This window comes from Chiloscyllium plagiosum, chromosome 41 (assembly GCF_004010195.1).
Source record: "Chiloscyllium plagiosum isolate BGI_BamShark_2017 chromosome 41, ASM401019v2, whole genome shotgun sequence".
Taxonomy (NCBI): domain Eukaryota; kingdom Metazoa; phylum Chordata; class Chondrichthyes; order Orectolobiformes; family Hemiscylliidae; genus Chiloscyllium; species Chiloscyllium plagiosum.
In genome coordinates, this window is record NC_057750.1 from 19,385,300 (window position 1) to 19,413,042 (window position 27,743).

The following is a 27,743-nucleotide window of genomic DNA, read 5'->3' on the forward strand; positions in this document are numbered from 1 at the left end:
TGTTTCTCTACCCTCCAGTGAACAGCTTTTTCAGGTCAATAGCCTGAAGTGATAAGGATGTGGGCCTGCTGTGTAATTCAGTAAAGAGGCCTTTGACTAGAAAAACTGGATTAAGAAGCCAGCTCCTGCATATACTCACTGACTGCAGGCAGGGACATGTTGAGCGCTGGTTCCTTGCTTTGTACAATTCTCAGGAGTCTCCAGCTTATGATTGTATTCCTCCAGCTATAATTAGACTCATTTACACACGCACAGAAAGCTGCGTTTTATTTGAAAATGCTGATTTGTCTCCCTGTTCTCCTAAAGTCATTAACAAGCGCAAATCTCCATTTATAAGCGAATAAACCCAAGAATTGCGGATGCTGGAAATCTGACAAAAAAAACCCCAGAAATTGTTGAAGAAATTCAGCAGGTCTGACAGCATCAATTCTGAAGAAGGGTCACTGGACCTGAAATGTTAACTCTGCTTTCTCTTCACAGATGCTGCCAGACCTGCTGAGTTTCTGTAGCAATTTCTCATTTGTAAATGGTTATTTGTACTGCTAATCTCATACAGGGAGGCTCATGGATTGTAGAGCTGCTTTTTGGTGGAAGATTGGGAAGAAGAAATAAATTTTCAAATTGCCAATTGTCTCTCGAACTGAGTTGACTTTCTTGACCACTTCAGAGGGCAGTCATGAGTCAACCATATCGCTGTGGGTCTGGAGTCACATGTAGGTCAGACCTGGGTAAGGGGGACATAATTCCTTCCCTAATAGACAACAGTGAACCGGATGGATTCTTACAATAATCAATGAGAGTTTTATGGTCACCATCAGTGGGACTGGCGTTCAATTCAGATTTTCGAGAAGGAGAAATGAATAAACTACCTGTAATTCCTAAACGTAAACCTACTGAGTACGTTAGAGCTCCATTTTGAAGGATAGGTTGGACCAGTATGTGTCATTTTGCAACTTTTATTGCTTTTCCCTTCTGGATTTTTAATTGAAATGCATTTCCATTAGCTCAGATGTTGTGATTTGAACCCATGTTCCCAGAATATTCACAAGTGCCTCCGGGCTGCTGGTCCAATGTCACTACTACTGCACCACTATCTTGTGCTTTTCTCTGCCGCACTGATTGCTTATAATGATCCAAATCAGATTTACATGAAGGATTCCTCGGACCTTTACCATGATGACTATTCATGGATCTCCCTTGCACAGCACCACCTGTCCAACAGATCACCGCCTCCTGCATGAATACTGTGCATCAACCTCACTGCTATGACAGTACAAGTTCACCATTTGGCCCTTTGAACCTTCTCTGCTATCCAACAAGCTCCATTCCAACTTCCCATATTCCTTAATATCATGAATATCCAAGGAAACCTAACAAAGTGTGTATTCGATATACTGAAGAATGGAGAATCCACAGCCCCTCGGACAGAAATCTGAAGAGCAAAATAATTTAGAATCCTAGAATTTTACAGTAAAGAAGGAGACTTTTTGAACCATCATGTCTGTATTGGCTTCTGAGAGAATGACCCAGCTAGTCTGAATCCAGCCCTATCTCCACTTGCCTCTAAATTTATCACTTCCACATATATATCCAAGTCGATGGAATCGACTTCTATTACTCTACAGGCAGCATAGTCCAAATGCTAACAACTCTCTGGCTAAAGGAGTTTCTCTCCATCTCACTCCCAATTGTCTTGTTGACAATTTTGAAATTGTAACCCTTAGTTACAGACATATGTTACACGAGTGGAAACGGAATATTGTTCTTTACCCTGTCAACGTTGTTCATAAGTTTTTGAACACCTCAGCAGGGTCACCTCTTCTCTTCCTCTTAATCTGCTTCAGAGAGAATAAGGCCAATTTCTATCATCTTCCCTTGTTTTGAAAATGTCTTATTCCTGGTGTCATTGCATTAAACCTCCTATACACTTTCTCCAAGTCTTTAACATCCTTCCTTAAATAAGGTGGCCAGAACTGAACACATTACTTCAAATGTTGTCTGACCAATATTTGGAGATGTTTAACATCACTGCCTTACTTTTATACTCTATCTCTCGAATTATAAATGCAAGGATCCTATCAGCCACTTTAACAACTGTTTCAACTTGTTTGGCCCCCTTCAGAGAATAATACTCTCGAAGTCCCTCTTCTCCTATATTCTCCTCAAAATTGTACTATTGAAATTGTATTGACTCTATTATTTCTTCTACCAAAATGTATCAGATCACATTTCTCTGCATTGAATTTCATCTGTCCATTTGGCTAACTTGTCAATATCCCTCTGAAATTGCTCAGCATCATCCTTACAATTCACTGTTTGCCTTAGGTTAGTATCATCTGCAAATTTAGAGATGTTAGCCTCCATCACCCATCTCCGAATTATTCATAGAAATCAGGAAAAGCAAGGGTCCCCCCACTTTCAGTTCATCTCCCAGTCTGAAAAATGTCCACTGTTTCCTATCTTTTAGCCAATTTCTAATCCATGCTGCCAAGGATCCATCAATCCTAAACATTTCTAATTTGCTAATCATGTGGAATATGGCACCGTATCAAATGCTTTCTGAAAGTACAAACATACAACAGCCATAGCACTATCCTCATCCACTGTCTGTGTCACCTCGTCAAAAAACTCCATCAGATTTGTCAGATATGACCTGCCCTTAACCGTCCAGTATTAACTTATTTTGTCTCACAATATACTTAATCTTTTCCTATATTGTGGCCTCCATGAGTTTTCCTACTACTGACGTCAAGCTCTCAAGTCTGTAGTTTTCTGGGTTACCCTTTGCCTCTTTCCTAAACATCAGGGTCACATTTGCAATCTTCCAGTTCCCTGGAATAATCCTGAGTTCAGAGATACCGGGAAAATTTCTATTAATGGTTCTGCAATTTGCTCCCTTACCTCTCTCAGTAAGCTAGAATGTATCCTCTCTGGGCCTAGCTACTTCTCCACCTGGAGTACTGGCAGCTTTTTCAGCATCTCCTGTTTTGTATCTTTCACCATAGTGCTCAGTTGCTCAACATCTCATTTTCAACTCAGGCCATTGTCAGCATCTTCTAATTTGGTAAAGCCAGAAGCAAAATATTCATTTGGTACCTCAGACATATTCTTTGCTTCAATGAGCAGCTTACCTTGCTTGTTCCTTATGGGCCCCACTCTATCCTTCATTTATTTTCTTTACTCTTAAAATGCTTCAAGAACCTCCTCCCCCACTATGACATTCTCCACTCGGTCTGCCTTGTTTCATAAAACCAGATCCAGTACAGCTTCCTCCCTGGCAGGACCGGAAATGTATTGTTTCAGAAAGTGTATTTTTTAATTGCCCATCCATAACTGCCTTTTGAGAAGATGGTGGTGAGTTGCCTTCTTGAAATGCTACAGTCCATGTTGATACACAAGCCCTCAAGGAGGGAATTCTTGTATGCTAAGTCGCTCCTTCAAATTAGCCACATGTGGTTCAAGGCCTGCTCTCCTCATGCAGATGTGAATGTTCTGGATGATTTGTGGATCCAAAACCACCCACAATTTACATACTACTTTCCTCAGAGTCCCTGCCATCTTTCTTGGTGAAGATGATGCACACTTCTTAGGTTTTATCTCACTCACAAATAAATTCTCTAACACCTCCCCCAACTCTCTTTTTTGGTTCGAGGAGAAGGGAGAGACAGAATCAGTACAATAATGTAATGTTTGGGCCTTCACCAATTTTTGATACCAGCTCCCCATGCCATTCCTTCCTCAGTCTTGTTGAGCAAACCAAGGATGCTCCTCAGATGTTCCTCATCGCCATCTTCTGTATCGGCCACATCTCAGTGTTAAATGACCAACCCCTTGTTCTGAGCCTGATCTTGAGTTCTGGATTCCTCAACTGTATCTTCCGATGTCCTTTCAGAATGTGGGTTTCAAACTTCAGTAGTGGCTTCAATGAAACTACATGATGTTCATTGAAATTCCAGGGAATATTGGCTCAGTGAGTTCAATGTTGACTTTAGATTAGATTAGATTACTTACAATGTGGAAACAGGCCCTTTGGCCCAACAAGCCTCCACTGACCCTCCGAAGAGCAACCCACCCAGACTCATTCCCCTACATTTACCCCTTCACCTAACACTATGGGCAATTTTAGCATGACCAATTCACCTAACCTGCACATTTTTGGACTGTGGGAGGAAACCGGAGCACCCGGAGGAAACCCACGCAGACACAGAGAGAATGTGCAAACTCCACACAGACATTGCCTGAGGCAGGAATTGAACCCGGGTTTCAGGTGCTGTGAGGCACCACTGTGCCACCGTGCTGCCCACTTGTATTCCAATCCTTGTGCAATAAAAGCTAACATTTGTTTTCCTAAAAACTGCTTGTGCCAAATCTTGCGATTTGTAACAAAGACACCCAAGTCCCTTTTGCTTACCAACATTTTGCACCAATTACCATTTTTAAAAAAACTGTTGTTCTGTTTTTCAGTCCAAAGTTAATAATTTCACAATTGCCCACATTATGGTCCATCTTTGTTTTCATTTACTAACCTGTGCTATTTCCTTTTATTCTCCTCACAGCCTACTTATCCAGGAAGCTTTGTCAATTAGCAAGTTTGAATACATTACACTTGATTCCCTCATCAGAGTTAGTGGGTTGTAAATCTCTGAGGACTAAGCATTGATTCTTGTGGTTACCCTACTCATTACAGGTGGCAAACCCAAATGTGACCTTTCATTCCTGCTTTCTGCTTTTTGTTTGAATTCTCAATCTGTCCTAACTTATTACTGCAATTACTCTAAACCCTGATTCTTTGTTATAACCTCTTGAGTGGAAAGGTAAATCTCTGTGTATTTTGACCCAGCAATTGTAAAAGCGAAATACGTTTCTGGAGGGATTTTTTGCAACCTTGGGAAAATTATTTGCAGCCATTGAAGGATTTTTGTAGATGTCACTGGATTCACAAGTTGCGGATCGTTTCAGGGAACATCTCTGGAACGCCTGCACAAACAATCCCACCGCCCTGTGGCTGACCACCTCAACTCCCCCTCCCACTCCACCAAGGACATGCAGGTCCTGGGCCTTCTCCATTACCAAACTCGAACTACCCGACGCCTGGAGGAAGAATGCCTTATCCTCCACCTTTGGAACCTCCAACTGCACAGGAGCAATGTGGATTTCACCAGTTTCCTCATTTTGCCTCCCTCCAACCTTATCCCAGTTCCAACCTTGCAACTTGGCACCGCCCTCTTGACCTGTCCACCTTCCTTTCCACCTATCTGCTCCACCCTTCTCTCCGACCTATCACTTTCACCCCCACCTTCGTCGACTTATCGCATTCCCAGCTACCTTCTCCCTACCCCAGTTCCACCCTGTTCCGATTTATCTCTCAGCCTCCTTGGCCCACAAGCCTCATTCCTGATGAAGGGCTTATGCTCGAAACATCGATTCTCCTGCTCCTCTGGATGACTGGCTGTGCTTTTCCAGCACCACACTCTTCGACTCTGATCTCCAGCATCTGCAGTCCTCGCTTTCTCCATGGGATCTTTCATAGCCAGATAGGGAGGCGGGTCGGCTAATATTGTACTCTCACCCAATACACAGAAACACACTTTCAACGCGGTACTGAGAGTATATATGCAGTTTTCATGTTCAATGCCCAACCTGTGTGGTGTTCTATGACCTGTTGTCCATATCTTCTTAGTGGGTAAATTCTTTAGGAACTGGTTGGTATAGTGCTTGCAAGTGTAGCTCACTTCTGGTCTAAACAGAAAAGTCTTGTAGAGGAAATGGATGTTGTTTCTTGCTTCACTGCAATGTTTACTGGTTACAAGAATAGTCATTACATTCTTAAAAAGACAGGATGACCTCACCCTGATTCAGTGATTCACGCAATCCTGCTTTGACCTTATCACAGTGGATGATGTGTATTGCACTTAAACAGACATTAACCTTTTCACAGCGTTCCAACCCCAGAGTCCAAATCACAGCAGGCACGTTTGTTTTCAGGGTTATGGATTTTACTCAAGGGCCCTTAGGTTCTCCAGCGCCAATAAAAATAAAATCAGCAAGGATCCAAAGGTTCCCTGTTGTGATAGACAATACTCCTATGTAGAGAGCAGGGATCTGAAGAGGAAACAAAAAAACCAATGAAAGTGGTAGGAGGCAATAGCTGTGTAGTCCTTTATTGGCTATCCAGTAAGAGATTGTCAGAACCTCTTTCCTGAGTTGAGGAGAGTATGAGTGGGATAAAAATGGAGCAGTTAGAAGCATAAAGACAAAGAAAATGGCAGCAGGAGTAGGCCATTCAGCCCTTTCAGCAGTTCTCCCATTCGATATGATCGTGAGTGATCATCCAACTCAGTTCCCACTTGCTCCTTTTGATCCCTTTATCTCTAAGAAGTATATCTAACTCTTTCATGAGAATATTCAATATTTTGCCCTCAACAGTTTTCTCACAGTTCACCATTCTCTGGTGAAACGGTTTCTTCTTATCTCCATTTTAAATTGTTGATCCTATTTCCTGTTATGGAGCCGCCCAAACCCCCTCAAAATATTAAGATGGTAGCCCAGACCTTAACTTTTTCTTATGTAGAAGGCAAGTGCCAGGCATTGCATTCTGGATGTAATTCAGTTGGTCAAACTACCAGGCTTGAAGCAAAACACACTTTATATCCATACACTATCGTTAAAAGACAACAAAATAAAGAAGAAATTGGAATCACGTAACTCTGTTGGAAAACTTAACAGAATAATAAATTATTTAACTACTGAACGGTAACTGTTCAAATATTGTAACATCCAATAAACACACTTCTGGCAAAGGCAAATTCAGTAAAATAGATTGTCTCACATGCAATTCTAGCAAAAAGAAGAGAACCTCAGCTTTTAGCTGTAACAGAGAAAGGAAAAACAACTTTCACATCCAGCTTCAAGACCCCACCAGCAACTACTCCTGAAAAGCTAAAATTAAACAAAAATCCTGTTTTTGTTGCGAGCTTGATGCCACCTTTCAGGCTGCTTCTATTGTTCCAACTTTAAAAAAAAACTCAAAGCCTCACAGGCTGCTTACTTTATTGGTTTTGGAGCAGAATGCTAGGTATCTCTGTCTCAACCTTTCTTGATGATAAAAAAAAGGACAAAATACACCTCTTATATTCATAGTATTGTAACAATCCTTAAACTGTGATCCCCTAGTTCTGGACTCCCCAGTCATTAGCAATATCTTTCCTGTATTTTTTTGTCCAGTCTTCTGAACCCCAAGGAATAGAGTCTTAACTGATCCAAACTCTCTTCATACATCAGTCCTGCCATCCCAGGAATCAGTCTGGTAAACTATTGTTGCATTTTTGTCATTGCCAGAATATCCTTCCTCGGACAAGGAGGCCAATCCTTCACAGAATTCACCACATGTGGCCTCAACAAGGCCCTGTTGTAATAGCAACAAGACATCCCTTTGCCTGTACTCGAATCTTCTGACTATGTAGGCCAACATGGTATTTATCTTTTTTATTGCTTGCTGCACCTGCATGTCCAGGTGTTGCAACATCTCCTCCTTTCCCAATCTATCGCGATTTAGATAATGATGTTTTCCTGTTTTTGCTACGAAATGGATAATCTCTCATTTATCCCTGTTATACTCCATTTGCCATGCATTTGCCCACTCGCTCAACTCATCCAAATCACAATGCAACTTCCCTGGATCCTCCTCACAGCTCATCCTCCCACCCTACTTTGTGGTGGCTCATCTAAGTAATATATATTTTGAATAACTGGGGTTCAAGCACTAGTACCTGGAGTTACCCACCACTCACTGCCTGTGACTCAGAAAAAAGGCCAGTTTATTCCTGCTCTTCGTTTCCTGTCTGCCAACTAGTTCTCTATCCATGTCAGCATACTGCCCCCAATCCCATGTCTTTAATTTTACATAATAACCTCTACTGTGGGAACGTATCCGAAAGTCCAGTTTGACCACATCCATTGCACCCCTCCATCAACTTTATTAGTTACATCCTTGAAAAATTCCAGTAAATTTGTTAGTTAAAATTTCCCTTTTGTAAATCTATGCTGACTCTCTCTGATCCTGTCACTATTTCCAAGTGCTATACTATTAAACCTTTTATAAAGGACTCCAACGTTTTCCCACTACTGATGTCTGGACAGCACGGTTGAATTGGACCAAAGGATCTGCTTCTGTGCTGTATGACTCTATGACAGGCTTTAATTCCTTGTTTTCCCTTTACCTTCTTTTTTAATTAGTGGGGTTACATTGGCTACCTCCAATCCATCAGAACTGTTCCAGATTCTATGGAATATTGAAAGGTAATTACTGTTGCAACCACAATTTCTAGGGTAACATCTATAAATACACTGGGATGTAGATTATTGTGCCTTGGCAATTTAACGACCTTTAATCCCATTGATTTCCCTATTTACCTACCAATACTGATTTCCTTCAGTTCCTCCCTCTCACTAGACCCTGTGTTCCCCATCATTTGTAGTGTCCTTTGTGAACCAAAATGTCTTCAATTAATCTGCCATCTCTTTGTTCCCCATTATAACTTGCCCTGTTTCTGACCGTAAGGACCTACATTTGTGTTTTTGTTTTCTCGTCACATACCCACAGAGGCTTTTAAAATCAGTTTGCATGTGCCCTCCATGTTCTATTTTCACCTTTTGATCAATCCCTTTGTTCTCCTTTGCTTTAAATTGCTCTCAATCCTCAGGTCTGCTGCTTTTTTTTGGCCAATCTTTATGCCCTTCCTTAAATCAAATATTATCCCTAATTTCCCTTATGGTGGGCCATCTTTCCTGTTTTATTTTTATACTGGACAGGAATGAGCAGTTGTTGCAGCTCACCCATTCAAACATTAACTAATGCCTATTGATCATTGTCCATTTAAGTGCCATTCCCCAGTTTATCACAGCCAGCTCACTGTAGTTTCCTTTACTTAGGTTCAGCATCGTAGTCTCAGAGTCAACACTGCCACTCTCTACCTTCGTTAAACATTCTATCACATTGTGGTCAGTCTTTCCCAAACAGCCTCACAACACTGGATTTCTAATTACTTCTTTACTAAATTGACATGTGCAGAAGTGTGGGAACGATGTAGTAAGTTGTTATTTTCTATCTGTACTCACACTGAACAAGAACAGAAGCTAACCCAACATTTCAGTCTGCGTACTTAAAACAATCATAGACTATGCAGAGGGAGGTCACTCATAGTCCTTTGTCCTTGTGTCTAATTACTACAATTTCCTCATTCTCAGTAGATGGTTCCTTTCAGTAATCCTTAGCTTGACAAGCCTTGTTTCGTAGGTTCAGACTGAAATCAGAGTTGAATTTGTTTGTCTGAGTGAGTTTTGGGTCTGATCAAGTCTGAGCTGCTCCATGTAGATATCTGGGTATTTTAGACATCATGATCTCAGAAGTTGTACATTTGGCCAATTATGCTTGCATTAGCTTTCCAAATATGCATCATGACTTAGTGCCATTTTCCTGCTTTTCTTTTCCCCCATCCCTTGCTCATTGTTTCTATTTGAATAATCATCTAATACCCTCTTGAATGCCTCAGTTGACTGTTTGCCTCATACTTCCAAGCAATACATTTCCAGACCTGAATCACTTGAGTGAAAAAATGTTACAGTTGCGGGGAGGTGGGAGTGAGAAAGAGAAGGGGGAGAGTGAGGACAAAGTGGAATGAGGTGAGAGGAAGTGAGGTCACAGGAAGGGACACCTCTCCCTGTTCACAAATACATCTCATTTAAATCTTAACCTATTTAAATGTGCCCATGCGAATTGAAATAGTGCATGCACTGGTGTCGGCAAATACAGCATAGACAAAAGCTGGTGTCCAAGAGTCCCTATAGTGGTGGATGTAGGTCATTCGGCCCATCGAGCCTACACAGACCCTCCAAAGAGCATCCCACCCAGACCCACTCCATCCCTGTATTTCCCAAGGCTAATTCCAGATGGGCTAATGGTCTGAGAAGTGACAGATGGAGTTTAATTCAGATAAATCCGAAGTGCTGCATTTTGGGAAAGCAAATCTTAGCAGGACTTATATACCTAATGATAAGGTCATAGAGAGTGTTGCTGAACAAAGAGACCTTGGAGTGCAGGTCTCCTTGAAAGTGGAGTCGTAGGTAGATAGGATAGTGAAGAAGGCGTTTGGTTTGCTTTCCTTTATTGGTCAGAGTATTGAGTACAGGAGTTGGGAGGTCATGTTGCGGCTGTACAGGACATTGGTTAGGCCACTGTTGGAATATTGTGCGCAATTCTGGTCTCCTTCCTATCGGAAAGATGCTGTGAAACTTGAAAGGGTTCAGAAAAGATTTACAAGGATGTTGCCAGGGTTGGAGGTTCTGAGCTATAGGGAGCGGCTGAACAGGCTGGGGCTGTTTTCCCTGAAGCGTCGGAGGCTGAGGGGTGACCTTATAGAGGTTTACAAAATTATGAGGGGCATGGATAGGATAAATAGGCAAAGTCTTTTCCCTGGGGTCAGGGAGTCCAGAATTAGAGGGCATAAGTTTAGGGTGAGAGGGGAAAGATATAAAAGAGACCTAAGGGGCAACGTTTTCACGCAGACGGTGGTATGTGTATGGAATGAGCTGCCAGAGGATGTGGTGGAGGCTGGTACAATTGCAACATTTAAGAGGCATTTGGATGGGTATATGAATAGAAGGGTTTGGAGGGATATGGGCTGGATGCTGGCAGGTGGGACTAGTTTGGGTTGGGATATCTGGTCGGCATGGACGGGTTGGACTGAAGGGTCTATATCCATGCTGTACATCTCTATGACTGTATGTTTCTATGACTCTATCTAGCCTACACAGCCCTGGATACCATAGACGATTTAGAATGGCCAATCCTCCTCACCTGCACATCTTTGGACTGTGGGAGGAAACACATGCAGACATGGAGTGAATGTGAGAACTCACACAGACAGTTGAGTGAGGGTGGAATTGAACCTAGGTCCCTGTGGCTGTGAGGCAGCAAAGCTAATCACTGAGCCACCATGCTATCACAGGGTGGTCATACAGACATTGTCCATTTTCGGAATAACACATCTGGTTTGTTAATATCCCTAAAGAAGAGAAATCTGCTGTCTTTCTCTTGGCTGGCCTACATGTAATTCCAGATCCACAACAAGGTGGTCTTAACTGCCCTCTGCCCTAACCAGAGACACCCATATCACATGAACAAGTACAAGTCCCTGAAGTATGGTAGAGACCTAACTGGTTCAACACTATCTTTCAGGTACAGTCTAGCCTGCGTATCACTCCAGTTCCACACTGTACAGTTGTTTCAATGCTGCGAGGGTAATTAGAGTGTGGGGGGGGGGCACTTACAATCCTCTTTCTCAATGTTACTGAGTACAGCAAGTTGAAGCAAAGCTTCTACACTACGTATATGCAGATTATTCAGAATATATATTGAAACTTTCAGGACACGATTCTCGTAAGTTTGCAATTGTGGGGAAATTTGTCCAGAGATGTCACTGTGACTCTGGACGTTCTAGGAATGAAGTTCCCAGCCCCTGGATTCCAAATATCCTGGAATCTCCAAGAATTATGAAGCTTCTCTGAAAAGTATTAACGATGTCTGAACAAACACTTGTTTTCTCTGAATGTCATTGTTTATTAGTTATACTGACAGGACACACCACTGTGCTGGACAACTAAATGTGGGAGATCATGTGATGTAGCCTTTGTGAAGGTGTCAGGGTTGGTGACCCTACCCATAAAGGCTCAGTAGTCACACATCCCAGCCTCCAATGGCTGGGCAGATATTGTTTCTCATTGTTTTTTGGAATGTTGTATTTGTGCAGGGCTCTGTGCTCATTTCCTGTCAGTCAGACTAACTTCTGTCTCTTTTTTCCTCAGGCTTAAAGAAGCCAGCAACATTCCGATGTGAAGCGCACAACGCCAAGGGTGTGGCCACCTCCCGAACAGCCAACGTCAAACGTAGGTGGACCTCTCTGGTTCTGTTGCTTTACCATCCTATTCTTCCCTCGGGAATTGCTGCTCTCTGTGCAGTGATAATGCTTCCAGGATAGAGGGGTTTCAGGGATTTTGACCAGTAATGATGAAGGAATAGTAATACATTTCACATCTTGGGTTGGTGACTGACCTGCAAGGAACTTAGGGATACTACACGTCCCATCATTAATTTGAATGCTTGATCAGACTCTTTTCCATGGGTTCCTATGCAAGGGAATACCCATTAGGCTCAAGGGATTAAGCTGACAGGAGAACCCGTCTTCTTGGTCTGAGTGGGAATGACCGACAAGGAACTTAACACATTTTCCAGAGTCTCGGTTGCAATAGGTTCCGATTTGGATCTGTGGAATTCTGTGGAGATTTAATCCTTTGAGCAAAGCAATATCAGGAGGGTTTCAGAAAAGGGAACCTGTTCAGACAGGACAGGTTCCATAAATTTTGAGAAGGTGGTAAAGAGTGAGTTACTGTGGGAGATGTTCGTGATGCTTTTATTTTAACATAGCAGCAAGGTATTCTTACAATGGAACAGAGGTAGGACAGAGAATGGGAAGGGAAAGGGATGAACAGTGTCCCTGGGGGACAGTAATGGAGTGATAGGGTCTCGGTAAGAATGGCACTGTCCCTGTGAGATTCTCTGTGTCTCTGTGATTTCTTTTTTGAGAAGTTCATTCATGAGATTTGGGTGTCACTGTCTAGGCCAACGTGTATAGTCCTAATTGTCCAACGAGCAGTTAAGAGTCAACCATGTTACTCAGGGTCTAGAGTCACATGTGGACGAGCTGAAAATGTGTTGCTGGAAAAGCGCAGCAGGTCAGGCAGCATCCAAAGAGCAGGAGAATCGACATTTTGGGCATGAGCCCTTCTTCAGGAATTCAGGAGCCCTGAAGAAGGGCTCATGCCCGAAACGTTGATTCGCCTGTTCCTTGGATGCTGCCTGACCTGCTGCGCTTTTCCAGCAACACATTTTCAGCTCTGATCTCCAGCATCTGCAGTCCTCACTTTCTCCTTACATGTGGACGAAACCAAGCAAAGATGTCAGATTCCCTTCCCTAAAGGACATTAGTGAAACAGATGGGTTTTTACAACAATTGGTGGTTGCATGGTTGCCATTAGAATAGCAGATTTCTTTGAGAGGAGTAGTGAGCCTGAGAGAGTGATTTTCCCCTCTGTAGTAGACAATCTCATCATCTGGACTCATTTAATCTAAATTGATCAAATCATTGTCTGTCTATTATTTTCAGTCCTTTGTTTAAATGGTTAATAGTGACAATAACACTAGAGAATTTACTGGGCCCATGGTACACTGGAAATAAATAACCAGCCCATGACTGAATCATAAACACATAGGTGGTTTAACATTGACTGTGTGTGCTAACTCATGTATAGATAGTGCTTTCTCTCCACAGACATGCTAGACCTGTTGAGTTTCTCCAGTTTCTGCAGTTGTTTCAGATTCTCAGCCACCCACAGTTCTTTGTTTTATTACAGAGACTGACTGCTTATCTCACTTAATGTCATAATGGAGTAACTGGTTGTGCGTGAATGTGACAGTAGGGTCTTTCAGAAGTGAGAAATGGTTGATTGTTTGAACATTTTTGTTGCTAAGTCACTGTTACATGTTACCAAGCCAGCTCCTCTCCCCATCACTGAGGACACAGTAATGTTACACAGTTTGGGATACCCAGTGATGCCAGGCTGGGTAACAGCAGCAAACTGATCAGGATCAGCATTCCCTGGTTTGAAGAAGGAAAGGGCAGAAATTGGTCAGGATCAGAGGTCTGGCAATTCCATTGCAAAATGCGGAGGGTATGACTGAAGCATCAGTTGCCCCCTGCCCTAGCCTGGTGGACTTGATGTCAATGTTCACTAGCTTTGCACACAGAACAGGATTGAAATTTCACAGTGTTATATACAATAGAAGGTGACTATTGTGACAGCGCCAGGTCTCTGAAAGCAAGTTTTCCAGTTAGTGACCCTCCTGCCTCTTCTTCCCTAGAGCTCTGCAAAATATTTTTGTTTCAGCTATTTATCAAATTCTGTTTCCAAGAGAAACTGTTTCCACCTGTTATCAGGCAGTGCATTTCCATAACTACTTACTTATAAACAATATTCTGCTTAAATTCATTTTTGCTGTCAAACCTTGCCCTGTAATTACTCACCATCCTTCCCCCAGCTTCCTCCTGTTCAAGTTCAAGTGGTATCTTGCGTATTGCTGAAAATTAATTGTTTGGGGGTGGCAGGGATTAATGAGAGTTTTGAATGTTTACTTTTGGTATTGTGGTGACAGGGTGTGCTGATAAACAGCATTTCCTTACTACTTCAGTTGATCACTGAAATATTGCCCCTTGCTCTTATCGTCACCCTTTTAGTTTCTGTCTGTGTTTTAGTGTCTTGGATTCGATATTCCGTCCCGTCCCTGTGCAACAAATGATCCCATTCTCTCTGGAAGTCAGTAATCCTGTAGCTGCCATTTAATTCCTGTGTCATTACTTGAATCCTAATTGTAACACACAGTTTAAAAATAACAACAGTTTGGATTGTGCGTCATTCACTCGTTATGAATCTAAGCTTTGCTACAATTCATTCCTTTTCTCCATCTCCCACCCCCCTCACAAGTCACTGTGTCTATTTGTCTTCTCTCTTTCATAGTCGGACTCTCTCTCTCTCTCTCTCTCTTTCTGTTTCTCTCAGTGCTGACGTCCTGTCTGTCTGTCTTTCTCTCTCTCTCGTGTCACTCTCCTCTTTCCCTTCACTTTGTGCTCTTCTCCCCCCTTGCAATTTTTCCTTCTACACACTTCCAACAATTATTTATTTACTTGTGGATCTGGCTGCAAATGCGAATCCTGATCCTCATGGCTCCTATTCTCAACTCCCTGCTTCACTCTTCTTCAAGGTTTTCTGAGCAGTTCAGTGGGACGATGTGAAGGTGGCATTGTACACTGACAGTGGTCTGTAGTAACACTCCCATTTACACTCCCTCCCTCCCCCGCTCATCCATAGTCCCTGCTTGGTGAGCTATCCTTGGCTTGTTACTAGGTTATGGGCAGCCACGACTGTAACCTTCAGAGATCACAGGCGTAGGGCAGTACAGTCTGTTCTTTGTCTTACTTGGCTGTTTACAGCATTAGTTGGGAAGCCGCTGTTATTCTCTAATGTACAGCTTGTTAGCAAAGCCTTTTTTTTGCTTTCTGGCAGCTGTACTCATGCATTCCTTTGGCTCTGAGCTCTGTGAAGAGATCTATCCATCGAGTGAAAATTCCCTTCCCTTCCTCTGACAGAAATGACACTCAATACCTCTATTTTCGCAAAGGAAAATAAATAATTTTGTTGCTTTGACTATATACCAGTAAAGTCTGAACAATGTTGAAAAACTCGCCACTCGATTCAGGCTGCAGTGAGGCCTAACTTTAAACTCCTTGCTACTCATGTCTTCCTTCCTCTGTTTACGCAACTTTTGATTTACTTTACCTTTTAGAAAAATATTTTAACTCATTACCTTGCTTTCTCCTTTTTGAAAAAGAAGACTTTCACTTGTTTCTAACTTCCTTTCTTAGCTGCTCTCCTTCACCCCTCTACCAACTCCAGCCTTTTCGACAAGCAAACTCAGCGCTTCTCTCCTAACTACTGGGACACTGCCCTTTTCACACAACCCAGGTAAAGAACAGCGTATAAAACCAGTGCTGGAAGCTGATATAACTGACCAGAGTGTTACTGTAACCCACTCTGAGGTAAGGGCTCAAAGCAATTTAACACATGGTCGCTTGCAATTGTTTTGATCAGTGGGAGGAAATAGTTTATAAATCCTCATGGGCCCCTCGAAATAAAAGACAGGTTGTGTTAAAGTACTGAATATTTTCAAACTGTTCAACCTTTGGATGCTGAATTGTTATGACTTATAGATGCCAAATATCAGATCATTTTACTTCTGATCTCAGTGGGATTTGTCAGTTAACGCCTGTGTAACATGATTAATACCTAAGAGATGTTATGACAAGGCTGGTTTTCTCATTGTGAGCAACGCTGTCCTGGTGTAGCCTATTACTGGTAAACTCTCCATCCAGACTGTTGCTGGTCAGAGGTATTGTATGCAGGCATCCCCTGCTTTACATAATTTCGCTTTTACGAAAGATTAACACTAGTATCTGTTTTTGTGAATCCAAAGAGGCTTTTCGTTTTTACCAAAAATGGCAGCACGTTTTCCCATCTAAATCATGCACCTTTGCTTTATGCCATTTTCAGCTTCCGAAAGGTTTCCTAGGAATGCTTTCCTTTGGAACAGCGATAGCTACCTGCACATGGCTAAACCAAGTTTGCATGTCGCCATCTGTAGGTTTGCTGCCAGCACCACCACTAAGTGTTAGAAGCTGCAGGATATGCTTGGTTTGGTATAATACGTCCTGGTCTAACTATATGAGTCTCTTGTATATAGTTTGCTGCATGCTGGGGATCAGTTCAGGCTAACATTTATATGGTAGACACTGTTAAAGAGATGGCAAATGGAACTTTCCAGGCTCCAGTTGAAAGACCAGCTTTGATATTTGCTCCATACAAGCATTTGGTAATAAAGAGATCAGATGTGGACATTGTGCTGGTTTTGAAGGAATGTCAGTGTTCTGATGGTGTGTGAGCTGCTGAATGTTACAGCTCCTGTTATGTTCTATGTGGATGAATGGATGAATAATGAATGATTTTATTGTCACATGTATCTTACAGTGAGAAAAACAATAAAATACAGTGAGAAGCTTTTCCATGTTGCCATGATCCAGTGGCATTTTGAACAGTTTAAGAATAAGAAGAAAAAAATAGAAAGATATAGCTTAAAGAGAGTGTATCAGTCCTGAGCCAGAGCATCATCAACGACATCTGCACCGCTATCCCAACCCCACTGCTTCGCCAACATCTATGCCAGACCCAGCCAATATCAAAGTCGCCACTCTTCAGGTACCATCTTTCACCTCTGTGCTGATTCTCCACTGCCACCACCTCTCTGCCATCTGCGTCGAACCAACCTACGTCGCTTCTCTCACTGTCATGTACCCCAGTGGGCACACTACCAGATGTGTCTCCACATTGCCACTGTGGTGGCAGTACTACTACATTAGGAATAAAGTGAGAGATATTGCATTGTATCTGATGGAATGCCTTGCACCCAATCTTGTGTGTGGGAGCCCTCTACAGTGGCAACATTACAATGCCAACTCAGGATGACAGAGCCAGAGAAATGGCTGGAGAAATAAACATTTCTTTTTATTTCTCACTTCTCTTTCCCCCTCTGCCTTGCATTCCATCTTGCTCAATTCATGAAGGCGTTTGTCCTCACTGTTATTAGTCACGTCTCATAGCTACCTGTTTGTGGGTTTGAATCCCAGTGCAGAGCCTTAAGCAACAGATCCAGGCCGGCAGCTCCAGTGTGACCTCTCAAAGTCCTTTTCTAAAGTCGGATGACTTTACTCTCACGGACCTGGACTCTGGCTGAGCAACCACAAAAAAAAGGGAAAGCTGTGGCCAAGGTGATTTTGCACCAGACCTCTGTCATCATCTAGATCCACTGCAAAACAATGGCAGATTAAAAATGTAATTGGCTATAACTTATTTTAGAATGTGATGAAACTGTAAAAGGCCCCATGTGCATTCACATATTGCTTTCCTGAATCTCTCTCTGTCTCCCCCTGGGTTCCCAGTTCCTCCTGCATTAGCCACTATCCTCTGTGATGTGGACATATTTGGCAATTCCACCATTGACACCTTCTGGGTGAAACTGGGGTATGACAGGTGTCATCCAGCTTTACCATTCAGGATTGCTGAGGACTTTGTCCAAAAGGCAAGTGGGGATAACCCTGACAATGCCATGCAGGCAGTGGGATGAAGTATTGGCCCAATGACAGACATTTGCATCTGGACCCTATGCATGACACAGGGGGCTCACCAGAGGAATTTTGAAGTTGAATTCCTGATTGATGCTTTTAGCTACATCTGCCAGGGCTGCCACAGCTCTTTGGGAGATTCCAGGTTTCCACTGCCTTTGTGTGAAGACATCATTCCTGAATAACCTCGCTGCATAGTTGCAGTTCTACCCTCTTAATTTGGACTTTATCGATTCTATTTAATTGGAGAAAATGTCCATAGAAACCAAATATAACTGCACCTAACCTGAGATCTTATGGCCTGTGCATTGTAGGGCCTGGAAAGAAATGGATTCATTGTTGTAATTTTCAAAAACTCCATAGACTTTTGTCCTGTCCCAGAAGACTGGAAAACCATAGATTTATAGTAAGAAAGGAGAGAGAAAAAACAGGCCTGTCAGCCATTGGGAAAATTCTAGGATCCGTTAGTGAAAGAAAAATCATGTTTGATCAATTTATTAGAATTCTTTGAGCATGTGATAAACATGGTGGATAAGGGAGAAGTAGCAAATGTAGTTTACATGAATCTCAAAAAGCCATTTGACATGGTGCTACATAAAATGTAACTGCACAACATAAAAAGCTGTGTCAGAGGTGATCTATTCATGTGAATCGGGCAATGAATTGGGATAAAGAGATCAGTTTCAAGCAGCCAAGCTGAACCAAGTGGAGTGTTATAGGAATCAGTGTGGGGTCCTCAACTATCTACAACTGATATAAATGACTAGGGAATGAAGGAACCAATTGTATTGAAGCCAAATTTAGTGATGACATGACAAATCGATAAGAAACTAAATTATGAGGAGGATAGATGCATAAGATGGGTTAAGTGAATAGGTACAAAATTGACAGATGGAGTATAAGATAGGAAAATGTGAGGCCGTCCACTTTGACAGGAAGAATGGAAAAAGAGAATATTATCTAAATGAGGGGAGATGACAGAACACTACACAGTCTCGGTGTCTTTGCTGAAGAAACACAAAACAGTGAGACTGCAGACCCAGTAAATAATTAGGAAGACAAAAGCATTGTTGGTCTTTATGGCAAGGTGGATGGAGTTCATAGAATTACAATGAGCTTTATTGTCACACGCACTGGGATAAGTACAGTGAAAAGTTTACAAGTCGCCATTTACAGTGCCATCTTAAGTATCATGGTACCTAGGTACAGATTCTTAAGTACAAATTCTTAAGGGAAAAATGTTAGAAAAAATAAAGAATAAAAAGTCCAGCAATAAACTAGAAAAATAAAAAAAAAAGAGTTAACAACATCAGTCCTTTCAACCCACCTCGTGACGTGAGGTCTGAGTCCACGCTGAGGTGGGGCGTCTGAGTCCATGCTGATATGGGAAGTCTGAGTCCGCGCTGAGGCCGGTAATCCGAGTCCGCGCTGAGGCGGGGAGTCCGAGTCCATGCTAAGATAGGGAGCTTGAGTTCGTGCTGACGTGAGATGTCTGAGTCCACGCTGAGGCCAGGAGTCTGAGTCCGCGCTGAGGCGCACTGAGGCAGGGATTCCGGGCCACGTTAAGGTGGGGAGTCTGAGTCCGCACTGAGGCCGAGGGTCTGAGACCGCACTGAGGCTGGGAGCCCTGCGTTTGCGCTGAGGTGGGGAGTCTGAGTCCGCACTGAGGTGGGGAGTCCCGATTCCACGCTGAGGCGGGGAGTCCGAGTCTGCGCTGAGGTGGGGAGTCCCGAGTCCGCGCTGAGGTGGGGAGTCCGAGTCTGTGCTGAGGTGGGGAGGCCAGGTTTGCGCTGAGCTTGGGGTGTCCAAATCCTCGCTGAGGTGGGAGTCCCGAATCCGTGCTGAGGCGGGGCGTCCGGGCCAGCGCTGAGGCGGGGAGTCTGAGTCCGCGCTGAGTTGGGGAGTCCTGGGTCCTCGCTGGGTTGGGGAGTCCGAGTCCTCGCTGAGGCGGGGAGTCCGAGTCCTCGCTGAGGCGGGGAGTCCAAGTCCTCGCTGGGTTGGGGAGTCCGAGTCCTCGCTGGGTTGGGGAGTCCGAGTCCTCGCTGAGGCGGGCTGTCCGAGTCCTCGCTGAGGCGGGGAGTCCGAGTCCTCGCTGAGGCGGAGAGTCCGAGTCCTCGCTGAGGCGGGGAGTCCGAGTCCTCGCTGAGGCGGGGAGTCCGAGTCCGCGCTGAGGCGGGGAGTCCGAGTCCGCGCTGAGGCGGGGAGGGGGAGTCCGAGTCCGCGCTGAGGCGGGGAGTCCGAGTCCGCGCTGAGGCGGGGAGTCCTGAGTCCTTGCTGAGGCGGGGAGGCCTGAGTCCATGCTGAGGTGGGGAGTCACAAGTTTGCACTGAGATGGGGAGTCCGTGCTGGTTTTCACCCTGGACATGGCCGATGCCACCTGAGGATGGATGGAAAAACAAAGAAAAACAAAGGCGGTAGGAAAGAGAGAAGAAAGAAGAGGAATGGACGGTCTCTAGTTCAGGAGTCCTACTCTGCCACCATCTTGGAAGAGGAATATTAGCAAAGTCTTGGGCCAACCGGCCAGAGCATTGATGAGAACACATCTGGAGTACTGTGCAGATTGGCTAGTTTGTAAGATGCGCTGTCATTCCAAGCAGAGAAGGTTCATGAGGCTGATTGTGGGATGAGGGATTGTCATTTGAGGAAGCCTTGGGCCTCTGTTCATTAGAGTTTAGTTGCTTTACCTTATGAGGGAATCTAGAAATTAGGTTAAAATCAGGGATCTCCCAGTGAAGGTGGAGGAATTTCTTCCCTCAGGAGTCCATTAGTATTTGGAATGCACTCCTGAAGTGAGCAAGGAGACTGGGGTATTGAATACATTCAGGGCTGTATTTGACAGATTTTTGATTGCAAAAGATTCATGGAGCAGGCATGAAAGTGGAGTTAAGGCTGCATCAAATGGATTACAATCCTATCAGATTGCAGAACAGCCTTGTAGGGCTGAATGGCCTGTTCCTATTCCAATTTCTGATGTTCCTATATTCTCATGTGCGTGTAATCATCTCACAGACTTCAATTAGGTCCTCCTTTAATCTTCTTGAGGGAATACAACTGGAGTTGACAGACGCTGGCATTATAAATTAGGCAAGCTATCCATCTCAATCATTAACTGTTGGCAATGACCTTTAAAGTGGAACCAATGGTGGACATGTTCAGAGGTCAACTAGTCACTACAGAAGCCAACTAGAGAAAACTTCAAAAAGTGGGGGAAGGGAGACAGATTGGGATGAGGGAGGAGAAATGAGCTCTCGAATTCTTAAACGAACTCCGTAGGCTGAATGGTCTCCTTCTGTGGCATAATGACTATAACATTACAATGAGTCCTGACTGAGTGTTATTGCAGGTTGAATAATGTGTGTTTCCTCTTCTAGTTCTGCCAGACACACCAGACAATGTGACAGTGACCTTCACAAGCTCCCGTGCTCTTGGAGTCTCATGGGATGCTGGCTTCAGTGGCTTTATTCCATTTACCTCCTGTACTGTCCAGGTAAGCTCTCCTATCCCTGAGTGAGCAAGTTATGGATTAAAGGCACAGCAGCTTGTGGTTAGTCTAGGCTGACACTTTGCAGTACTGAGTGAATACTGTGTAGCAGTAAAACTGGGATGTGGTACCCTCTTTCGACTAAATGAAAAAAAAATTGTGGCAAGGTTTAGCAATGAGCAGGGGATAGTTTTTAAGCCTCAACTAATCTCGGTCAAACCGGTTAGCTGTCCATTTTCATTAATGCTCTGTGTGTGGTGTAAAGCCAGTTGAAATGGTGTGAAATGCTATATAAATGCAAATGGGACAATATGCTAGAGGGCGTATTAAATAATTACAAAGACAGTGTGTTAAATTGAAGAATGAAGCAAGAGAAATCAGGCTTTCATACAAGTTGCAGAAAATGAGAAAAATGCTAGCGATCAAGGAAAAGTTCTCTCGGAAATGGATGGGGCCGTGGGGTTTGCCTTCACTGTTTGCAGCATTTGTTTGACTTTTTTTTCTAAAGCTATTACCTCCCTGGGCTGCCATTGGGAGGCCAGGTTCCAACCGTCAGGGTTTGGAAAATGTGTAATAGCCCAGTAAAATGAGCCAAAGGCTCTCCCACGTCCTTGTGGTGAGAAGCCTGTCTGATCTGATTTCCAGTAAAGGGTCATGGTCAGTGAACTAGGCTTGTCATGGCTTCCTGGGATTTTAATCAGCCTACCTGCCTTCTTCCTACCCTTATACAGACCAAATTCTTCCCATTTACCTCTGCCTTGCTCTTGGGTAGAATTTGTACCATGAAGTTGGGAAATTTCCTCACTCGGTTCACTCACCTTGGGGAACATTGCCCCTGAAAGGCACGTTTTGTATTCCAGAGGGGAGTGCATGTGGGATACAGTGGTGCTGGATACAGAGCAGAGGTGGCCACAGAAGTTACCAAGTGCTGAGGCCAACTTTGTCCCATTAGATTCACTAAATATTAGATCCTCTAGACATCACACCTCACGGCCCCTCATCCCTGCAACCATGCCCATGTGTGCCAACAATGCCAACACATGACACCACCTCCCCTCCAACTACTACTGTTGGCCTCTCATGCAATTCATGCCTACTCACAGCCTGCTCATTACGTGTGGTTGGCTAAGAGTTCAACAGACGATGCACTTCAGAGTGGGATTTAGACATCCTGGCTGCATCCACCATTTTGCAACATTCATGGTGTATCCCCAATTACAAAAAAAACTGACCTCCCCCTCCATTTCTTTCTGTCTGTCTGTCTGTCTATTTTTGTCCCTCTCTCTGTCTCCTTCTCCCTCAGCTTCTTATCCTCGTTGTCTCTTTCTCTTTTGTTCATCTGCTGAAATACAAGTCCCAGGTTTTTGGTGAGTGAGAAGTTAACTTCAGTGACTAGAAACTCTTGATACATGCCAAGCACTGAGTAATGCTTTGAACTTTTTTCCACTGGTTTGATCATCGCTTCGGACTGAATAGAAGGTTGTTTAAGACTTTGCTTGGAGCTGGTTCTGTAACAGGAGATCTGTGCTGCATCATTCCAGGTCTTTACACACTCGAGTGCTGCAGATGACTAAAGTCTGAGCCAGTCAGAGTGAAAGCAAACTGCCCCTCACTGGGCAGTTCTTCAAACATCTCACCATTAAAAAGATTTTAATTCATCAACTGAAACCTTCATCGTGTGTGTGTCTGTGTGTGTGTGTGTGTCTGAGAAAGAGTGTGTGTGTGTGTATGTATGCGTGTCTGTGTGTATGTATGTGTCTGAGAGTGTGTGTGTGTGTGTCTGTATGTATGTGTGTATATATGAGTGTGTGTGTGACTGTATGTGTGTGTGTATGTATATATGTGTGTGTGTGAACCTTCGTGTAGAAAGGTATACTGTTCCTACTGTTTTTTTGGGCTGTGTGCATAATCTCTCCTCAATTTACCATGTTCACAGAACAGGAGGAAGAGTGGCTGCACCCCCAGCTGAGGGTGATGGGCTGGAGGCAGGAGAGGGGCCGACATGAGGCCAGTGCTGAATTGGAGAACTTCAGCTGAGTCACAGTGAATGTGACAAGAAAGGCAGAGAGACTAAAAATGGAGCATGGGGCCCAGAGTGGCGCAAGAAGTAGGGTGAGGAGGGTGGTGGGGTGCTGCTGGTCAGATGGCAGTACATACTGCAGACATGTCAGCAATTTAAAGAAGATTGAAGAGACAGTGGTGGGATCACAAAGTTTCCTGGGACATGGGCAGTCCAGGCTAGGCCAAACATTTATTGCTCATCTGTAATTCCTCCTTGAGTAGGTGGTGGTGAGCTGCCTTCTTGAACTGCTGGATGTCAGGGCAACCACAATGCTTTTGTGGAGGGAATTCCAGGATTTTGACCCAGTAACACTGAAGGACGAGTAATATATTTCCAAGTCAGGATAGTGTGTGGTTTTGACGGGAACTTGCAGCTAATGGTGTTCCCACATATCTGCTTGCCTTGCCCTTCTAGATGGTAATAATTGTCGGTTTGGAAGGTGCTGTCAGAGGACGTTTAAAGTTACTACTGTGCATTTGTAGGTCAGACACACTGCTTCTATTGTGTCTCTTTGGCAGAGGGGTTGAAATTAGAGGCAGGAGCTGAGGTGAAAATCAAGTAGGGTGCTTTGTTCTAGATGATGGAAACTAGTCCATTACAATTCTGTCTTGTGCCGAGTAGATGCTGGACACACTTCAGGGAGCCAGAAGGTGAATTACTTGTTGTAGAGATCCCAGCCTCTGACCTGCTACAAGTTCACTTAAGATTCTAATCAATGGTAACTGTCAGGATGTTAATAGTCAGGGGATTCAACAACTGCAATGTCATCGAATGTCAATGGGAGGTCACGAGATTCACTCTTGTTGGAGATGGTCATCACTTGTGTTTGGCATGCATGTTACTTGCCACATATCAACTCAAACCTAAGTGTTGTCCAGATCTTGTGACACATTGACACTGATTTCAGTATCTGAGGTATTACAAATGGTGCTGAACATTGCAGAATCGTTAGTGGAAGTCCCCACTTGAGAGCTCATGTCGAGTGAAGGTCATTAATGAAGCATCTGACGATTTTTGGGCCTAGGACACTACCCTGAGGAATTCCTGCAGAGGTGCCCTGGGGCTGAGATGACTGACCTCCAACAACTGCAACCATTTTCCTATGTCCCAGATGTGACTCCCTGATTCATATTGGCTGTTAGTTTGCTCAGACTTCTCAATGCCACACTTGGTGAGAGTGGCTCCCCTTGAATCACGGCATGGGTCAGGAGACTGGTTAAGAGAGGAGCATAGATGGACATTTCCATTACGCAGCAGACAACCTGCTGTCACATGGCTGAATTTGGAAGTTGAATCAAGTCTCACTGAAGTTAATGGTACGAGAGATGATGAGCCTTGGCAGAAAAAATAAGCTGATGCAGAAAAATCTCCTCTGGAACAAGGAGACTTGGAACTGTGACCTTTTGTGCTGTCACAGTGTACCAAATTACTTTTACATCTGATGTGATACTTCTGTGGGAATCACACACTGACCAATTTACACACAGCAAGGTGCCTCAACCACCAGAGAGATGAATGACCAGACAATTTGTTACAGTTTGAGGAATAAATATTGGCCAGAACACCAGGGTGATTTCCTGAACAGTTCTTCAAAGTTGTGCTATGGGATCTTTTAAATCTTCCCTTGTTTGACATATCATTCGAAACAAGGTATCTCTAAACTGCACTAAATCCCACTTGAGACCTTAATGGTAAGGTCCTGGGGAGTGTTGCCGAACAAAGAGGCCTTGGAGTACAGGTTCATAGTTCCTTGAAAGTGAAGTTGCAGGTAGACAGGGTGGTGAAGAAGGCTTTTGGTATGCTTTCTTTTATTGGTCAGTGCATTGAATATAGGAGTTGGGGGAGTAATGTTGCAGCTGAATAGGATCGGTTAGGCCACTTTTGGAATAATGCATGCAATTCTGGTCTCCCTGTTGTAGGAAAGTTGTTGTGAAATTTCAGCAACGACTTAAAGGATGTTTCCAGGGTTGGAGGATTTGAGCTAAAGGGAGTGGCTGAATAGGTTGAGGGTGTTTCCCTGGAGCGTCAGAGGCTGAGGGGTGACCTTATAGAGGTTTATAAAATCATGAGGCGCATGGATAGGGTAAATAGACAGGGTCTTTTCCCCAGAAAAGGGAAGTCCAAAACTAGAGGACTTAGGTTCAGGGTGAGAGGGGAAAGATATAAAAGGGACCTAAGGGGCAACCTTTTCATGCAGAGGGTGGTACGTGTATGGAATGAGCTGCCAGAGGGAGTGATGGCGGCTGGTACAAATATAACATTTAAAAGGCATCTGGATGGGTACAAGAATAGGAAGCATTTAGAGCAATATGAGCCAAATGCTGACAAATGGGACTAGGTTAATTTAGAATATTTGGTCAGCATTTGGATCAAAGGGTCTGTTTCTGTGCTGTATACCCCTATGACTCTCCAGGTTGTTCTGCTATAATGTGCGTTTTGCTAATGCAAATTCATTGTAACGCGATTGACGATTTGGGGACACGTTTTCTAAAGTGCTAACTTTTAACGCGTGTATTGGTTATAACATGATTTCAGCCCTACTAATTTAAATGGTGCTGCTATTACACAATTTTCTTATAAATGGGATTGCACGAGAATGGAACTACCATATTATAGCAGAACCAACTGTATTACTGTATGGGAGAATGTATTCAAATCCCTACAGTAAGGCCTGAATTAATGATCTTAGGGTGGTAAAGAAAACCAGGGCTTTTGCAGTGGGAACTGTTTAGGCTTAACTGACTGCAGTACAGTGTCAACCAGAACTAAGGGCCAAATATAGTCATTGCCAAAATATAGCAGCATTGGCAGTAATCCCCATAATGCAGTATTCCAGAGAGACTGATGAGTAGGTAGAATCAGTCTGTTATTCAAGGCTCTCGGCCAAACCCAATTGGCATTCACACCGCTGTAAACAATCCCAGTTAGTCTGGCAGGAACTTGGGACTCTCATTGGACAGTAAGAGTGAGAAAGAAGCTTTTGTCACAACAAAACCATGCCTGTAAATTGGATTATGATCAAATTGTAGTGATGTTGGATTAAGGAGGGACGGGTGGTGGACCTGAGCTTGTGTTGATCTTCCTTTCCACACTTCTCCCTGTTGTCAGCTAAGGCCCAATAGAGGCTTTTCCTATTATTCAGCAAATGGACTCTCAGGTATCTGACAGTCCATGGATTACATGGATTGGGACCTTAATACTGAAGGATGCAGAATAGGAAACTGGAAAAGCTGAGTGGTGCTTCGTTAATGGATGATAGTATTAGCACAATAGAGACGGATATCCTGTGATCAGGAAACGAGGATGTAGATGTGGTTTGGGTAAAGATGGGAAATGATTGAAGCCAGTTTCTGGAGAATAGCATACACATAGTATAAAGGAAGAAGTAAACAGACCTTGTCAGAAAGATATGCAATAATCAAGGAGGATTTTAATTTACACATAGACTAGAAAAGTCAGATTGGCAAAGTTAGCCCAAATAAGGATTTGTAGAATATTGTAGAATATGGTCTCTTAGAGTAGAAAGTTTGGATCTAACCAGGGGGCCAGATATGCTAGACTTAGTATTGTGCAATTACATATAATTAATTCATGATCTCTGTGAAGGTGCCGTTATGTAGCAGTGATTAAAATATGATTGGATCTTATTTTCACTTTTAGAGAGAGAAGAGTAGGTCAAAAACTAGTATTTTAAAATTAAACTTAATGGCAATTATGAGTCATGAAAATAGGGACAGTTAAACTGACATTTAAGAGGATATTTCACAATACAAAAAATATGGACTTCAATGTGAAAGAATCAAGAAAGATCCAACATCTGTGATTAACTTGAAAGACTAAAAATAGTATCAAACTTAACGAGATGGATTTTCTCCTAGGATCTTACGAAGTGACTAGTGAGATAGTTGATGAATTGTTTTTCATTTTGTAAAATGTCCTTGACCCAGGGAAGGTCTCATTATATTCGAAGATATAAAAAAGGGAAGGAAACAGAAAGCAGAAAGCAGGAAACTACAATTTGTGGTATAAGTAACTACCTATATGTAGGCTTAACATAGAACATAGAACAATACAGCACAGAACAGGCCCTTCGGCCCACGATGTTGTGCCGAACATTTGTCCTAGCTTAAGCACCTATCCATGTACCTATCCAATTGCCGCTTAAAGGTCACCAATGATTCTGACTCTGCCACTCCCACAGGCAGCGCATTCCATGCCCCCACCACTCTTTGGGTAAAAAACCTATCCCTGACATCCCCCCTATACTTTCTACCCTTCACCTTAAATTTATATCCCATTGTAACACTCTGTTGTACCCAGGGAAAAAGTCTCTGACTGTCTACTCTATCTATTCCCC

At 43.4% G+C, this 27,743-nt stretch overlaps 1 protein-coding gene across 1 annotated transcript in view; it reads left to right on the plus strand.

Moving 5' to 3' along the window:
- Positions 1 to 27,743, plus strand: part of LOC122542724 (tyrosine-protein kinase receptor UFO) — a 176,253-nt gene that overhangs the window by 27,127 nt on the left and 121,383 nt on the right. The window contains exons 5-6 of the mRNA XM_043680699.1: positions 11,863 to 11,943; positions 21,215 to 21,330. Of these exons, the coding sequence (XP_043536634.1) occupies positions 11,863 to 11,943; positions 21,215 to 21,330 (197 nt within the window). The remainder of the gene's footprint in view (positions 1 to 11,862; positions 11,944 to 21,214; positions 21,331 to 27,743) is intronic.